Raw genomic sequence first — 17,565 nt, forward strand, 5'->3', positions numbered from 1 at the left:
TCAAAATACTACATTGTTGGGGGGGGGCGGGGAGAGGAGCCGAAGGAGATGGAAACCCCAGCCAGCCCCCAATGACTGTTTGATTATTTTAATAAAACTGAGCATTGCCTGTATACACATCCAGCCAGGGAGGTCTGGTGGTCCTTAGGGGGGGGGCCAATGGCGAGTTCTCGGCATCTTTGATCTCAGGCCCCCATCCCAACCCACCTTCACCCTTCCTTCACCCCGCAGTCACTGGGAGTCTGGGTGATGAGTGGGGAGGGGGAGAGATGTCAGGGCGGCTAGCGGCGGCCGGCTGGGCCAGGCGGGGTCATGTGGAGCTCTCCCTCTCGAGGTCAGCGTTGGAGACAGAGCCCGGGCCAGGCTGCAGAGGGGCGTCCTGCGCTCAGACTCCGTTCTCTGCACAGCCCGCGTCGCCCGCCGAGATTGCTTCCCGGGGCAGAAGCCGACCGGTTTCTGCGATGATTTGTGCAGGATTTTTTGCAGCCACCGAGCCGCACTCAGAGCAGCAAAGATGGATGGACTCTGGGAAGGGGGTGGAGGGGAGGGGGTGATCTGGAGGTCTGAGTTTGAGAGTCGTGTTGTGATGTGAGTGTTCGGGAAATCTAATGGAAAATGTGGTTGGGGGAGGGAGTGGGAAGGGACAGGGAGGGAGGAAGGGAGGGAGGAAGAGAGAGAGAGAGAGAGAGAGAGAGAGAGAGAGAGAGAGGGAGGCAGCGTGCAGTGAGAGCTAGTTGGATAGGCAATTCCAGTACTTTGTAAGCATCTAGGCAGCCCAACGTCACTGAGCTCAGCTGAGTCGGCTTGTATTTCTGAGAGAGAGAGAGAGAGTGAGAGAGAGAGAGAGAGAGAGGGAGAAATCTTACCTCGGATTCCGGAACTTTAACCCTGAAAGCGGCACCCAGAGAGGACTTGGACCATTCCCACGGCTTCCTCTGGTCTCCCGACGTTCCCTCCCTGGGGGTTCCAGGGAGGAGCAGGGCACTGAGCGCTTCCTATTGAAGGTGCCCCCCGAGGCTGCCGGTTTGCATTCTGCGGAGCCCTGCCGGTGCCTGACAACTTGGAAGTCTTTAGGGAGAGAGCGGCGCAGAGTGGAGGAGGTGTGTGTTGGAGGTGGGCCGTGGCTGCTGAGGCTCCAGCGGTGGGTGCTCTTTGTAGGCAGCAGTAGCCGCTAGTCCGGGCACGCAGTACCGCGCATAAACCCGGAGCCACCATGCCGGCGCCCCCGCCTCGCCGCCGGCTTCCCTGCTAGGAGCACCAGGGATGTGGTGAATGCACCGGCTTCACCGAGCGAGGTAACCTTGCCCGCAGATGGCCCGGGAGGCTCGGGAGGGAGCCCCCCGGCCGAGCGGGCTCCGGGAGGCGCGCTTGGCGGTACTGCAGCTTCGCCTTGGATTCTGCAGAGCCCGGCTCGCAGAGATTTCGCGCGGCCCGGAGCCCTGGGCGCGTGCAGCGGAGTAGGCAGCCGCGGCCGGGGAACGGCGTGGTTTCCAGGACGCGCGGCCTGGTTCTGTCAAACCGCATCTTGTTCTCCTTCGCCAGCCGCTAGCTCCCCCGGACCCTGGTTAGGGCGGGGGGTGGGATTATCCCCGAGGCCGCGGTGCACCGGAGCGCACGTGGGGGGCGCCGCCCCAGTATCTTTTGTTGTGAGCCGGCTGCGGGACTCCCATCACCGCCTCCCGAAAACCCCAAGGGCGTGGTGAGGAAAGCTCTTGGGAGCTGGGCCTCAGCACCGTTTCTGGGGCTCCGGCCACTGCAGACCAGGGTGGGATCTGGCTTTTCGGTGGAGAGGCGGCTGAGATTTTGGGGAGCCATCCCTTGCGCCTCCATCTGTCTTCCTGGGGTTGGAGGGAGGAAATCTCCGCCCGGGAACGTACGGGAGATCCGAAGGAGATCAGAGCAGGAGACCGGATCCCCGGGGCTTGAGCGGCTCCTCAGCTGCCATTCTGCGCGTTCCGACCTCCTGTGCCTGCACACCCGGGCCGTTCTGCGCATTGAGCCGGACCTCGGCGGCGGAATCCACGGCCGAAGCCCAGGATTTCGCTGGGACCCATTTTGTTCTCGCCAGTGCAGAGCTCGGGCCTGCACTTCCAGCGAGCCAGGCCCAGCCGGAGCTCGGAGACGCTCCCCTAGGCCTGGCTGCTCGACAAAAATTCCTGACCCGGGCTGGAGAGCAGAGCAAGCCGGGGAACGCGCGCCCCGGGCGGCCGGCGCAGAGCCGGCCATGGGCACCCAGAAGCGCGTCTCCCTACGAAGTTCCGAGCAGCGCCTCCCGGCCTGGCTGTCTCTCTGGCTTCTTTTTGTTTTTAACGTTAGTTCAGGTTGCAGGGGGGGCAGGGGAGGACCCTGAATGCTAAAGGACTTTTAATTTTAAGACCTGTAGCTGATAAACGATGAACATGAATTTTCTTTGGGACAGGTCTCTGGGTCTGCAACTCTCGCTCCTTTTAAGCTTTTGGTTTTGCAAGAGGCGGGTGGTTTCAGACATTTTGCCGGCTGCACCAAACTATTCCGCCTGCGAGTTTTCACAAACAGAGCTCTGAGGATCTCCTGCAATTCGACGAAGACAAAAAAAAAAATTCTCAAAAGGACACTCGGTTTTTGTTTTGTTTTTGGTTCGTACCCAATGGCTTCCAAAAATACCCAGGCCTTATCTTTATTGGCTCTTCCAGAAGTCCAGACAAATTTGACGGGCAGCTGGCTTATCGGGGGGGAGCCTGCGCAGGGGAGATGCGGGCCTTGCCTTCTCCCGGGCTGACGCGGGTCTTTCTCAAGAGGTTGTGCGTGATCCTAAAGTAACAGTAATGATCGTAATAAGGGGACCTTCTGCAGCGTCCTTCGCCTGGGAACGGAGGTGCTGGTAGCTGGGAAACGGGGCCCCAACTGCTCCCTCTTATCACTTGAACTAGGCTTCCAACTTTCTCTCTCTCTCTCTCTCTCTCTCCCTCTCCCTTTCTCTCTCTCTCTCTCTCTCTCTCTCTCTCTCTGCTTCCCGTCCGCAGTGCAGGACCCCGCGCGGTCACAGGGCCCCGGGCACACCATGGCGGACGCAGAGGAGGGCTTTGGCCTAGCGCACACTCCCCTGGAACCTGACTCGAAGGATCTACCCTGCGACTCAAAGCCCGAGAGCGCGCTAGGGGCCCCCAGCAAGTCCCCTTCGTCCCCGCAGGCCGCCTTCACCCAGCAGGTAAGAAGACCCGCGCCCAGGGGCCCTCTGCAGAGACCGAAGTCCTTCTTGCAGGGGAGGAGGGCCGGGCCACCCACTGCCCCTGGGTGCGCTCTCTCTCCTCGGCCCCACTCAATCACACCTTCCTCTGCCCTGCCTCCCCAGACACCAGTGTATTCTAATCCACTTTATTTCGAAGAGTATCTTTCTGGCCAGAGGATTTTTAAAAATGCATTTAAGTTGTCAGGAAGCCTTCATTATCCGGCTAGTTGGGGCCAGCTAACAAGAACCCAGATCTTTCCTTTCCTGATGCACTAGGTGTAGACTGGGCCCCGCGCGTCTCATTAAGGGCCAGGTCAGCGGCCGGTTCAGGCCGGCGTGAGCGATGGCTTGACCCCTCTTCAGATCTTGCGTAGCCTTCGCCTCCGCCCGCCTCCTCCGCGCCCGCGCCGGGACCCGCGCGGCGCACCATTTGTCATGCGCCGGCCCTGGCCGGCTGGCGCGCAGGGCTGTGCGGAGAGGGCGCAGGCAGCCGCGGGCTCGCCAGGCTGGAAGCTGGGCGCGGTGCACTCCCTGGGCGCGGGGCGGCCCCCAGAAGGCCCGGATGAGTTTTAAAAAGTTGTCAGATGGCGCGACGCAGGGTGACCACCAGAAGAGATGCGTGGACATAGCTGAAACCGTTCTTGGGGATTTCAGAGTCCTTCCTGGCTAGTTCCTCGCCTCTCTGCTTTGCCCTTCACGGGTCTCGGGAAAACACGTCTATTTGTAGAGCAGCAGAAAGCAGTGGGCACGCAGTTGTGGAAGCTTAGATTTTTTTCCCCCTTTTTACAGAAAAGCACATCCACTCATTAGACGGTTGTGGATTGTTGCAAAACGAAGACTTTGTGTATACTTCTTTTGCATCGCTTTTGTAAAATAACTCTTAGTCGAAAGCGGAAACGTTAAACGGCTTAGGCTGTGCTCGCCGTTACAACAGCCTGAGTGCCGGACGCTGGGTGCGTGGAGAGCCTGGACGGCGTATTCATACGGACATTTGAGAATTCCCTTTTGTTTTGGACTGCGGGAACCTATTATAATGCATACCTTTTAAATTTGAAATCTCCCCTAGGTCTACATTTGCATTTCCATGGCGAGGATGCACATGCACATATACAGTGTTTGCACATAATGAATGTTTTGCCTGTGGCTCTCTGAGCCTCCAGAAGAATGTCCTGAGTGGGTCTTCGAGACCGAGGATTCATTTCTTTTTAGCGTCATCTTGGCTAAAGCGAATTGAGACTGGGCTTGGTTTTTCTCACCCCTGTCCCCACCATTGGACATTCTGGAGCACCCTACACTGTTTTTTTTTTTTTCTCTCTAGTCTTGTGTAGGTGACACTAGAGAGAAGCCCCCCTCCCGTTATGGACACATAGCGGGGTTCCTGGGCAGGGGCTGGCTGCCCAGCGGTCCAGAGTCCAGAGTCCTCTGCGGTGGGACCAGGGCCGTTTTCAGCTTCTCCACCCACTGGCTCCAGAGGGAAGGAGGGGAAGGCTGTGTGTTTGGGGGTGGGGAGGGAGTTTGAGGATGGAAGGTTCACCGTCCGCGGGCTTGTCTGTGTGACTTTCCTCTCTTTCTTCTAGGGCATGGAAGGGATCAAGGTGTTTCTTCATGAACGAGAACTGTGGCTGAAATTCCATGAAGTGGGCACAGAAATGATCATAACTAAGGCTGGAAGGTGAGCCGGTTGCCCCTGTGGAGGGGTGATGGAGAAATTGTGGGGGAGAGGAGAGAGAGGAGAGAGAGGAGAGAGAGAGAGAGAGAGAGAGATGAGACGATATTTTGTTTGACCAGATTCTGGTTATAGAGGCCCAGAGAATTCCTCCTGTGATCTCCATCAGGGTGGGGGGGGGGAATAAATACCTGATAGGGTCAACAGCAGAACCAGGCACTTTTTCCCACGGGGCATTTCTTGTCCCTCTTATATAAGGAGAATCTAGAGCTGGGGAAGCTGTGTTATGTGGACAGATTCGTAACCAGAAAAGAGGGAGGATTGGGGAGAGAGAATGAGGAAAACCGAGAGGTTCAGCAGAGAGGACCCAGCGATGAGACGGGTTTCAGACTAGATCCCTCGCCCCCATCCTCCTTCCCACCCTGCCTGACCTTGGAGTGGTTCCAGAGTTCCGTCCGATTGCCCAGGTCTGAATCGTTGAATGTATTCGCTACCTCTTTCATTGTTTATAGAAAGCAGGCGAAGCCTTTGAAACTGACCCGGGGCTCGTCCGGGCTCTATATACAGACAGCGATAAACACGGCAGTTTCGCCAAGACGCTCAGCCCCGCGGTTCCTTTCTCAAGTTCGCTGAGTTTTAGCTAGAAATGCTAGACTTCTGGGGAAGGGGGCGGGAGAGCCGTGCAGCTCTGTATCTCGGTATAAGAGTGTGCTCACGGGGGCCCAGGCCTGGAGACATCCCGGCCACGTCGCTACCCTTATTGACTGTCCCCCTGCGTGCCGGGGGCTGCAGAAAGCCCCGCGTCGACCCAGAGCGGGCGTGTGAAGCCGGAGAGGCCGACAGGCCCAAGCCACCGAGTGTGTGAAGGGGGAGGGCGGAGCCGCCTCCCCAGACGCCCCCGGCTCTCCGGCCCGAACCCTCCCGCAATAAACTGACAACAGTGACATTTATTATTATTGGAAATTAAACAATGTCTGCTCCCCCGCTCGGCCTGGCTGAACCAGGAGGCGCGTTCTGTTTACACTCAAAGAACGAAGGTTTGCTTCCCATTCCGCCGCGGAAGGAAAGCCGCGGCCGGGCCTCCTTTCCTCGGGCCCGAGCGGAGAGGATTTAACTATAAAAGGCCTGCGCGCGGCGTACCGAGCCTCCGCCTCCGGGCGCGCTCAGTCGGGCAGATAAACACCGCGGCTTCCACCGACTCCAGGGCTGGAAGGGAGAGGCCTCCGCTCACCCCTTCCGGCCACCCGGGAGCCAGCCGGGATCCAGCAGCTGGTCGTCCCACCCCAGGCCCCCCCTGGAATATGCTCGTTTTTCAGGGCGCACTCTTCCCGAGGCAGGATGGGAATGTGGGGTGCAGCTGCGTGTCCGGAGGGAGTGGGCACGGTGCACCCGGTTTTGGGGGGCACTGGTTTCCCAACCAGCTGATCCTCCGTTCTTGTGCAAACCGCGACCCTCTCTGAAACCAGCGGTGGCTGGTTGTGAAATTTCTTTGCTAAGGGCCAGAGAGTTTAGACTTCGCAAAGAAGAGTGCTTTGGAGAAGTTGTGGGGCATTGAGGAATAACTTCCTGCAAGAGATTTGTGTTGGAGGCCGCCAACCGCGCTATCCTCTGGTGGGGGTGGGGGGGCAGAGGACTGAAGCCAGGACTGGGACTGTGGGGGCACCCGCGTGTGTTCAGTCCCTAGGGGCACACACACCTTGGTGTCCACAGGACCCAGCAGCGCTGCCCATATCCGCCCAAGCAGCTGGCTGGGCAGAGGGGGAGGCCAGCTTTTGACCTAAGGAGACTCTTTCTGTCCCCAGTTTAAACAAGTAGGTGTCTGGCGCCGAAAAGAGCATTAAGCAGGAATCAAAATGGGGGTCCCCGTGCAGGCTGTCTTCAAAACCGGCTCCCCAGGAGCCCTCCCTCCTGGTTTCTATTTTCCTCCTAGCTGGACTCAGTGGCCTGACTCGTTTGTCGGCCTTTCTCCTCCCCAGAACTTCAAGGGAAACCCGGGATGGATCTTAGCCAGAGCGGAGTGGGGGCCACTTTGGTCTTCCCCGTTTGCACAGGAATGGCTCCTTCCATAGAACCTGTGGGTGTGCGCTTCAGAGTATTAGCTTCAAGCCTCCCTCTCTCCCCCCTCCTCTTCCTCATGCCTTCCTCCTGCACCTCTCCTAGGCGGATGTTCCCCAGCTACAAAGTGAAGGTGACGGGCCTCAATCCCAAAACGAAGTACATTCTCCTCATGGACATCGTCCCCGCCGACGACCACAGATACAAGTTCGCAGATAATAAATGGTAGGCCTCAGGGTGTCAGGTGGGGCGGGTACTCCCGCCACGGACCCAGTCCACGTTTTTTGGGTTTTTTTTTTTTGAGTTCCTACCCTTCAGGGAGAGGCTTCTCCTGGCCTGTCTCCTTGCATCCCTTTGACCTTGCCCTGAAAGGAAGAAAGAGCAGCTGCTAGCCCCCATTTTAGAGGTGCATAAACTGAGGCTCCGAGGAAGCGAAGGGCCGGTGTCTGCCGCTGCCCCCGTGGGTTGTCGATTTCTTAAAAAGGGTATTGTTACCAAGCACTGGAGGTATTTGGGGGTATAAAACGATTTACAGTTACTTTTTATGAGTTACCCGCTTTGAACCTGCCTTTTTATGAAATTGCAAAATCGGCCCATGGTATTTGAGTAAAACAGGCAAAGAGTGGAGAGGCGAGGCCCATTCCTCGGGTAGGTGGCTTCCACTGCTGCCAAGACTACAGAGGCTTGAAGAGGAAGCCCCCTTTGAAAGCCCTCAAGGAGTTTTCCGAGACTTTTTTTGCACACCCGGGCTCCCAGAACCCGCTGATTGTGGGCAGCGAGGGGCTTCGAGGCCCCTCAGACGTCCCTGGTGCTGGTGGGGGCCGGGGCGGGGGAGGTGAGGGATGAGATGGAAGAAAAAAGAGCTGGGGGTGGGGGGAAGCTTGCCTGATACCAGCGCTGGGCCGGGCCGGGGAGACCTGAGGGTCAGGCCATTTGCAGAGCATTCTCGCATTCAGCAGCCCAGGCCCCCGGCGTGTGCACCGGCCGCACCACAGGGCGCTGAGGATGGGCCTTCCGCCTCTCCTTGGTCTAGGTCCGTGACGGGGAAAGCGGAGCCGGCCATGCCGGGCCGTCTGTACGTGCACCCAGACTCGCCGGCCACGGGGGCGCACTGGATGCGGCAGCTCGTGTCCTTCCAGAAACTCAAGCTCACCAACAACCACCTGGACCCGTTCGGGCATGTAAGTACCCGGAGCGGCCCAGCCTGGGTCCTCAGGTCCGACCCGTTCCCTCCTTCCCTCCCTCCCTCCCTCCTTCCCTCCTGGTTCCTCTCCTTGGCTTCTTGAACCCACCCTTCTCCTTTCCTTACCCCATTTATTTCAGCCCTTGGTCTTTCCCTCCCCCTTCTTTCTGGATCTGGCCTTCCTTTCTCTTCTCTCTCCTGTCTCTTATTTCTCTCCCCTCTAATTCAGCTGTTGGGTTTCTTGCCTTCCTCTCCATGTCCAGCTCTCTCCCACGGAGAGGTTTGCCCCTCTGCGGTCTCCCCTGTGGTCCACTGTCCCACGCTCTGGTCTGTATGTCCCCGGGTGGGTGGAGATGGGGCCCCAGTTCTCCTGACCTGGGGCTCACACTGTGGCCCTGGGGCAGGGATCGTGGTGTGACTGAAGCTGCACTGTCCCAGGTGGACCTGGGGGCTGGGAACCGGGTCTGTGCCGCTGTCCCCTCTGTGGTTAGGGCTCCAAGCGGGGCTGTGTTTCAGTCCTGCATAAAAAAAACATTGTCACCCCCGGTGGGCATAGCACAGGGGCCAGACCATGGTGGGGGCTGGTATACCTTCCCCACCCGCTTCCAAAACCTGCCTTGGGACTGGGGTGTTCCTGAGGAGAGGAAGACCGCGGGCCACCTGACCCCTTCTGCAGATGGGCACGCCAGCGCACTGGAGGCGAACTCTGGAATGCTGCTCCTTTTAGCTTGATACTCTCAGACCTGTTGTTCCCAGTTGCCATCTCTCCCTCTCCCCCAGCAATGCCCAGAGCGGGCAAATCTAGACCAGGGTCCTAGACCTGGCGTCCTAGCTGCCCCCAGAGAGAGGGGCCCGGGGAAGCCTCTGAACCCACACACGGGGTATGGGAGCGGGCAGCCCCCACCCTTCCAGAGATGTGCAGCGTTTAGCAAGTGTTCCAGAGGGCGTCACCCTCTCTTCCCCAAAGAACAACAAATGAAGAGCAACACACTGACTTTTAGGAGCGTGTCCCTCAAACCCTTTGGTGGAAAGAATTCATCACCAGGCCAGAACACGGTCTCTGAACTCTGTGTTTGGAATGCTCGGATTGGCAATGCCACCCTGACCCTCACAGCAGCCTAGGGCGGGGGTGGGGGTGCCTGGGGGACAGAAACACACAGCCTCTGGAAATGGGCATCCAGGGCAAGGGGAGGGGACTTGCCCAAGGTCAAACAGCTTGTGTTTGGGAACGGGACTTGAGGCTAGGTCTCTCATTCCAAAAGTGCTCTCTATCCTGCTATGGCCTCTCTAGAGAGAATGGACAGAAACTTGGTCCCCACTTTGGGGACAGGAGGGGACTGGGTGCGAGTGGATTTACGGTCACGGAGGTCCGTCTGTGAAGGCCCAAATGAGAAACCTGCCGCTGTGGGGCCTTACAGGCAGGGGCTGCAGTGGGAAGGGGACCCCGGGGCCATCCACCGGATGCGCTTAAAGCTGCTTTCTACACGTGGGCGGTGGGGAGGCTGAACTACTGGTCGCAGGGCGGAGAGGCCAGTTCCCTTTCCTCATGGTCAGGAGTTCCCAGAAGGGTGCAGAGGGGGCAGTTTCTACCGGAAAAAAAAATGCGAGTCTCCTTTCCGTTGAAAGCAAGGTGTTGTCTGCAGAGCCCTGTGTGCTGGTGCACCCAGAATCAGGATGATTTCGGGGTGGCCTGGGCATCGCCCCTGCGGATACTGAACTGATCATTGAGGTTAGGCGCTAGGGAGAGACAGGACTATTTTGCGAAGGTCCGGCATGCATTCATCTTCCTGCTGGCTGGAGTCCTCCTGGAGGCCGGGACCCTATGGTGGGGTCCTGCTTGGGGTCTTGATGGCAGGAAGCGGGACCGCCCTCCAGCTCCAGCTGGGCTCCTAGCTTTCCCTGTAGGGCTCTGGGCGCGCCGTTGGGGTCGCGCTGGGTGGGGCGGGGGAGGCACGCAGTCCCACCACGGATATCCGGGCACCCTGGCGGTTTCAGGCTCTTAGAGCCGCGGGAAGAGAGCGCGCGCAGAGCGGCTCCCGACTCCGCAGCTGCCACGCAATCCCACACCAAACTCCAGACTTGGAGTCCCCAGCCGTCCTAATGAAATTAGGAACCATTAGATCGCCCTCCGCTGACGTCTCCACACTGTCCCCGGCCGTCAAAGCAATTTGGCTAAGCCGGGACGATGGCCGCGCCGACCTGGGGGCTGCGGCGGCCCGCGGGGCCCCCGCTGCGTCTCTCTGTCGCCACGCCGCCAGGGCCGGCGTCGCTATCGGCAGGCAGGCGGCCGCGCGCTGCGTAGGCCGGAGATTAGAGCCGCAAGGCCGGGATCCGGAGGAGTCAGCGGGCCCTCCCCCTCCTCCAGGCCGGTCTCTAGGATTGGCCCAAGAACCCTGCCCCAGGGTCATCAATGCAAACAATCAAAGACACCCAGACAGCCTCCCCCGCTCCAGCCTGTGGTCCCAGGGAAAACGCAGGCCAGATATTCAGCCCCTTAAACTCGGCGATTCGCCCGTTGGGTGGGCACAGATCAGATCGGGTTGACAAACATTAGCGTCAACAGGCTCGGGGAGATGTCACACCCAGGCATCCTCAGAGCAACACCCCCAGTGTAGTAGTGAGGGTGCTCCTCTCCTATGAACCGGCCTGGGGACCCCTGCCAGGTACTGGTTCTGGTGGTTGTAATAACAGCCACCCAGCCACACCCCTCGGACCCCGCCTGTCCCTGGGAGCACCCGGGACACGGAGAAGATAGAGATGCGGGAGGCAGAGAATATGCACAAGAAAGCGGAGGCAGCAGTGGTCTCTGGGGCTAGGCCTGCAGATGATTCCAAGCTTGTGGGTCCTGACATGTTGATGCGGTTGGAGAAAGAATCTCAGGACCACCAGGCCCTTGTTTGGGGGGTGAAGGGGGTGGGGTGGGGCACTTCCCTCATCAGCTCCCCATCCCTAGCGCCCCCCCTGCACCCCATTATTTTCTTTTTTCACTCACTTGCACACATTCTCCAAACAAAGGGCCGAGCCTGTGAGTTTTATTCCAGCTCTGCCACAGCTTGGTCTCTTGGTTTGCATCTCTCAGAGGTTTTTATTTTTTTCCTTTTGGGGGGGGGCATATGTATGTTTGATTGTTTATTTGTTTGTTTCTTCTCCCCTTCAATTCCACACACGGTCACCCAGGCTTCCCAGGGGTGCCACTGTCTTGCTCGCTCCCGTTGGGGGCGGCAAGTACCCTGCGTAGGGAGTTAATTTATTAAGCAAACTTTATTAAGAATTCTGATTTACTGCCGTGTGTGCTTTGGGTAGATTCCTGGAATATTACCCTGGCTTTTTCGGTTGGAAATTGTCATTTTTGAAATGTTTCTTTTTAATGAAATCACTGGACCCTTTTCAAAACAGGAGGGAAAAAATCGGACTATTTTTTTTTTTCCAAGAGCCTATACGAAGAGTCTAATTTTGGGGCTGGAGAGTGAGGTTTTTTATCTGGAAACAAAGGGATTTTCATTTTTTCTGACAATCTCATTTTCTTTGTTATTTTTAGATTATTCTAAATTCCATGCACAAATACCAGCCCAGATTACACATCGTGAAAGCGGACGAAAATAATGGATTTGGCTCAAAAAATACTGCTTTCTGCACCCACGTCTTTCCTGAGACGGCGTTTATCGCAGTGACTTCCTACCAGAATCACAAGGTAAGTCCGGTACCCAGGAACCCCAGTGCCTGGGGCTGCCTGCTCGTTGGCAGGACTCTGAGGGAGTCTCCCGCTGAGACCTCGAGCTAAGGGCAGCTTCAGTCTGCACAACGGACACCGACTCCCACCCCACGGGGCTGCGTGCGTAGCTGGGACAGAGCTGCAGCCTAAGGATTGTAGCTGTTTTGTACTGCATTCACGAGCTTGGCAGACCCCCCACCCCATGCACTCACACGCACGCACCCCAGTTAGAAACAAGCTTATCAAACTGTACATGTCCGCACACTCAAACACAACAAGGAGGCATCCCACTCCACTCAGGAAGTGGTCCGTGAGAAGAAAGGTCGCTTCGCTGCCTGACTCCGTGCTCTTGAGTGGGAACCTGGGGCTAAGCTTCCTGGGGCCGCTTTCCTCTCGGGATGTGCCTCCTTCTTTCCTCCTCCACTCTGCCTTTTGGATGCCTTTCCACCCCCATCAGGGCAGGTGGCAAAGTTGCCGGAAACCTTGGGCTTGGATTTTCCAGATGCGTCTATAATTGGTTTCAGCAACTTCTGACCTCCCCCTCGCCTGCCCCTAGACCACATGCTAAAGCGAGCTTTGCATTGTGAAAAGAAAAACAAAAACAAAATGAAGCAAGCGTGGCCACCAGCAGCCTAGACCACCACTCCCAGGACTTAGATAGGATCCTGCAAAACCACAGCTTGGTGAGGTGAGGGGGCGGGGGCGGGGGCGCGGGGGTCATGCATGTGGTCAACGCTTCATTTGGGAGAAGGCGGGTGCAGTTTGGGGTAGAGGCAGGCGGGACGTTGCCAGACCGATTGTGTCAATGTCAGACCCCACCCTGTTGGAAATCCAGCCTCTGGTTTGGGCATTTCAAAGCCTGACAATGCTACTGGAACAGGGCACCCCATAACCACAGGTTAGGGGAGCATCACCTATTTGTTCTCAGGAGGCCAAGGCTTGTCTTGGCTTGTCACGGTTGATGTCTGTTCTTGAGGAACCCGAGGGCACGTGGATCCGTTGTGGTGGGGGTGGGGCAGGGCGGAATGGTTTCTAAGGCTTGTAATGAAAAGATCTGGAATCTGAAAAGGCAGGATATGGGCGCTGGGAAGGGGCCGCGGCCACGGTGGGGTCGTAGACTGTTAAGAGTATTAAGCAGTGATTTGGGGTTAGAGGGCTGTTCTAGAGGGAAGTAGGGCACTCCATATGGGATCGGTGAAGGCGGGTCACGTGGACAACTCCGGGAGATGGATGTGGGAATGGCGACGCCCCTCCCCCTCCACAGGGCCTATCACCACCTACAAGATAAGGGAAGGTGCAGGGCTGTGGAGCCAGGCCGGCCGAGAGCACCCCGCAGCCTCCAGTTTTACCCAGTGCAGCTCATTCCAGGATAGACTGGGTGTCAGTTAAGCGCCCCCACCCCACCCCACCCCGTGAAGCCGGGGTGGCTACAAAAGGCCGTGGAGTCATCTCCAAACTCAGACTGTCAGCGGCCGGGCCGCGCTGTGATGGATGGTCCCTTCTAGGCCACAAGGCCTGTCTGGGAACCCAGGTCTTGAGAGAGAGCTTCTCTCCAGAAGAAAACCTGCTCCCTGCCCCGCCAATGCAGTGACTCTTTCAAGGGCCAAGAGGATTTTTCTGAGTCCCCCCACCCCCCCTTCACTGAACTGACAAGAGCTAAAAACATAAAGACCGAATGCCCTGAAAGTTGCAAAACCATTTCAGGCTCATTTGAGGCTGGCAGCTAGGAACCTGCTTCCCTGTAGCTGCTGTAAACCCGTGTTTAATTTTGTGGTGGTGGCGAAGGATGAAGCATGGAAAAATAGCAACAAAGATGCTACTTTCCATATATATATATATATATACATACATGTATTCCCAGACCAGAGAGGGAGGCTCCAAAAATATGCTGAGTCCTCCCTCCGCCCCAGGAAAACCCAGGTTCCTGCAGAAAGGACAGGAAGCGGTGGACCTCGGCCAGTGACCTGCTCGAGAAACATGGGGAGGGTCAGATCCTTGGGGGGAAATTCCTCAGCTCTGTGCAGTTGCCGTCCTCGGGTCCCTCGGGCACGGGTAGATCAGGGGGCGTTCCTCTCCCGCTCTGTTTACAGCTTTATTGAGTCATAATTGTCAGACAATAAACTACAGCTTGGAAGCGCCCGATTTGATTAGCTCAACACGTACTCGCCCAGGGAACCAGCACCCCCACCGCTTGAGACTGGACCCAGCACCCTCCCACGTTTCTAGCCCTTCTCACTTAAAAAAAAAATTTTTTTAATTCGTTGGGCTAACATTGGTTACTAACATTATATAAATTTCAGTCTACCAAATTTCTACTTTAAGAAAAAATTGTCTTCCCCGGTGGGTGTGTCTAGTGATCTCCCTGCGTGAAAGCGTGCTCGCCCAGGGGGGCACAGGCGCGTGCGTTTTGAGCGGAGTCTGGGGTGGGGGGGTCGCATGTCTCAATGCTCCCAGGTCTAGAACATGCGCCTCTCCAGACATGCATTTAGGTTTTTGCGTGGTTGATGACCACACACAGCAATTGCTTGTTTTCTTTCTTGGCCCATCGAGCTGTACATACGTACGGGTCTCTCTAGCCAGCCTGGCTTCTGGAAGAGGGATTTCAGGGAAGACGGCTTTCTGTCACTCTTCCCCCCTGCCCCCTGTGAGGTTTCCCCCACTTTCCAGTTGTGAGCACGCAAGGCACCTAGTTGCTTTGTCAGGAGGAAGTCTCAAGCAGTCCGGTTTTCCAGTTCAAGTTCAGGGCTGCGCTGCACAAATTCCCTGCTGGATATATGACGTGTGACTTCAATCAGTGGGCCAGCCGGGGTGTGATTTACTCTGTCTTGTTACTTTATTGTCCCGCCTGGACCTGGTGTTGAGACCCCTGACTGTATAGGTAGGAGCCACCTGAGCGTAGGGGTAAGGTCGGGGCTGCGGAGGCCGCCTGCCTGGGTTCAAACCCGTTGGACCTTGAAGAAGCGACTTCACTCAGCTTCCCCCATCCGCACAATGAGGGCAGGAAAAGACTCATTGGCTATTCCTGGTGTGAGGATTCCATGAGATAACCCGTGGACGGGTGTCTGGCGGACCCTGGCACGGAGCAGGCACAGGGTGTCGGTGACGATTCCATTGGCTGACTCGGTGACCGATCAGTGTATGAACAGGGTGATTCCATCCCAAACGCGGGCTCTGGAAAACTCTTTGCTACCCTGACTGTTTTAGAATCTGAAAGACCGAGATTTTCCATCAGTTCTTAGTCCCGTGGTTGCAAAGCCACAAAAGGTTAGCCTCCGGGACTCAGTCTGTTCACCGATCGCGTCCTTGAGTCCAGTTCCAGGACTATTTATTCACCCCACGTTGCTTTGGCTAAGGGAGCAGGGAAAGAACAGCCGTCCGTGTGATTTGGTTGCCAGGGCAGTTTGGGAGAAGAGGAGCCACCCATTTGGGGGTCCGAGGGGCTCGGTGGATGACCGTGACCTCCGCGTGGGTGCCGGGACCAGGGGGAGGCAGGGACGTGGCCGAGTTCCCCTCTGACGCTGCAGTCACTCACCTGGGGAGCCCCAGGCTGCTAATGGCACAGCGTGTTTCCCCAGCCCAGCTGCGATCCCGGGCTGGATTTGGGAGTTATTTCCCCAGATGGCCGACAGCTTGAAAAAGATATTTAAAAACACGAATCTTCCCCAGCGACGTTCGCTCCGTGAAACAGGGTTTTGTGAGGTTTTCGCTGGAGTTGTCAGCAGCTCCGGGAGCGATCCCCAGAAATATTTAGGTGTTAAAAAAAGGTCACGTGGGCATTTCATTTCCCAGCTCTTGCAACAATGGCTGTGTATGCGACCATGTCTATCCCCCGATATTAACTTACTCTGCCATTAAAAGGCATTTTCCTCCCGCTTAAATCATTGTGTAAGGAGCCTGTATTTATGAGGTATGAGCTTTCTGGTTGGGACCAGGAAATGAACCCCTAATAGAGAGACATAATTAAGATTTTTGGCCCTCATGAGGGTTTTTTCTTTTTTTTTTTCAAAAGCAAGAATTCACAACAATTATTCTCATTAATTTTTACAACCTCTGTCTCACTGGTTGGCGCTGGCATTTATATTCGTATTTTTCCCCACCCCCCCACCCCTCCCCCGGATATCCGGTTTTATGCTCTCGGCAGAGAGAGGGTCCCCTGGTAGGACGGACGGGTGGGAGTCCGTTTCAGGGGGGCCTTTGGGTAGAACTCAGACATCACCGTGTGTCGGCTGGTGTGTCTGTGTGTCTGTGAGTCTGTGTGTCTGTGAGTGAGCGAGCTGACACGCAGCGCGTCAGAAGGGAAGTTCAAGGACAGGATTATGCATGGACTGAAATAAAGAAGGCATTTTTATTTAGAAATAAGATGGACATTTTCACCTACAGCTAAGCTGGTATGGTCACATTTCTCCAGGGTAATTCTTACGCCCGATCGGCATCTATACGCAGTTTCCAAAGCAAGACATACGTCAGGTCTATACACCTAAGTGCCTGCACGGCAGGTCACACTTATTCTGTGCCGTCATGTTTCTGGAAGCTACGGTGGTAAGGGGAAGAATGAGGTAGAAGTAGAATGAGGAGCAAGAAATGGGTTTGCGCCTTCATCTGATAAAGTATAAAAAATCCACCCTGTTCTTTTCTTCCTCGGGTAACATTTCCGTCCTGAGCTCTTGGTGGAAGAACGACCTCATGGGCTGGGTGTTAATTCAGACCCGAGGCCGCATTCCGGTTTATCTGCAGTATTTCTCAGGGTCTGGCTTCGGGGACTGCAGGGGACGGGGTCGGGGGAGGGGGGCGAGACCTCATTTTCTGATTTGCTCTTCAGTGATCTAATTTGTACTGAACTTTGAGAACCCACCCCCCGCCCTTTTGAAAGAAATGGTTGATGGTCAGGTTGGTTGCATTTTATGGGAGAAAACTTGAGTGGGACAGAACGCCCCATTAGGTGACGGGCTTTTATAGTCACCATAGAACTGGACTCGGGTGCACGTTTTAAAGACCATTTTTTTTAAATGTGGAGAATACAATTCTTTTTTAAAAAAGATTTTATGTGTTTATTTTTAGAGAGGGAAGGGAGGGAGAAAGAGAGAGAGAGGGAGAAACATCAGTGTGCGGTTGCTGGGGGCCATGGCCTGCAACCCAGGCATGTACCCTGACAGGGAATTGAACCTGCGATGCTTTGGTTGGCAGCCCACGCTCAATCCACTGAACTACACCAGCCAGGGCTAAAGACCATTTTTAAAGGGGGTTTTGTAGACTTTTCGACTCATTCTGAAGAGCCCAGTCGAAATCAGAAAGCCACAGGAAAGGGTACAATTTTTTATAAAGTGAGGAAGGAGTCAATGTGTGTACCCATGAATACCCATACATACCGGGCGGGGCAAAAGTAGTTTATAATTGTGAGTACGCAAAGCACAGAGTTTATACTTGGATCATGATTTATTAATTACTGTGTTGTTTTCCATTACAGACAACTGTAAACCTACTTTTGCCCCATCCTGTATTAGAAAAATTTTTCAGTAGATATTTTTTTTACAGCAGCGTCAGGTTCCCAGGAGAGGTGAGCGGGAAGGTACACAGATGTGCTACATACCCCCTGCCCCACCCCCACCCTCAGCCTCCCCCACGATCGACACCCGCGCCCGAGTGGGACCCTTGGTTACAATCAATGAACCGACACCGACACGTCAGTCACCCAAAGTCCAGTCTGCCTGAGGGCTCACCCTCGGTGGCGTCCGTCCTGTGGG

The 17,565-nt window shown here is 56.1% G+C and overlaps 1 protein-coding gene across 3 annotated transcripts in view; it reads left to right on the top strand.

Moving 5' to 3' along the window:
- Window positions 1-874: 874 nt before the first annotated feature.
- Window positions 875-17,565, top strand: part of TBX5 (T-box transcription factor 5) — a 43,062-nt gene continuing 26,371 nt past the window's right edge. For 2 of the 3 annotated variants that reach the window (XM_045843782.1, XM_045843798.1), the window contains exons 1-6: window positions 875-1,295; window positions 3,003-3,187; window positions 4,786-4,880; window positions 7,035-7,154; window positions 7,963-8,110; window positions 11,651-11,803. In XM_045843782.1, the coding sequence (XP_045699738.1) occupies window positions 3,041-3,187; window positions 4,786-4,880; window positions 7,035-7,154; window positions 7,963-8,110; window positions 11,651-11,803 (663 nt within the window). In that variant the 5' untranslated portion in view covers window positions 875-1,295; window positions 3,003-3,040. Of the gene's footprint in view, window positions 1,296-2,818; window positions 2,855-3,002; window positions 3,188-4,785; window positions 4,881-7,034; window positions 7,155-7,962; window positions 8,111-11,650; window positions 11,804-17,565 lie in introns of those variants that run through there. The other variant, XM_045843790.1, reaches the window with a different exon arrangement.

This window comes from Phyllostomus hastatus, unplaced genomic scaffold, assembly GCF_019186645.2.
Source record: "Phyllostomus hastatus isolate PE091 unplaced genomic scaffold, TTU_PhHast_1.1 phas_contig_1162, whole genome shotgun sequence".
Lineage (NCBI taxonomy): Eukaryota > Metazoa > Chordata > Mammalia > Chiroptera > Phyllostomidae > Phyllostomus > Phyllostomus hastatus.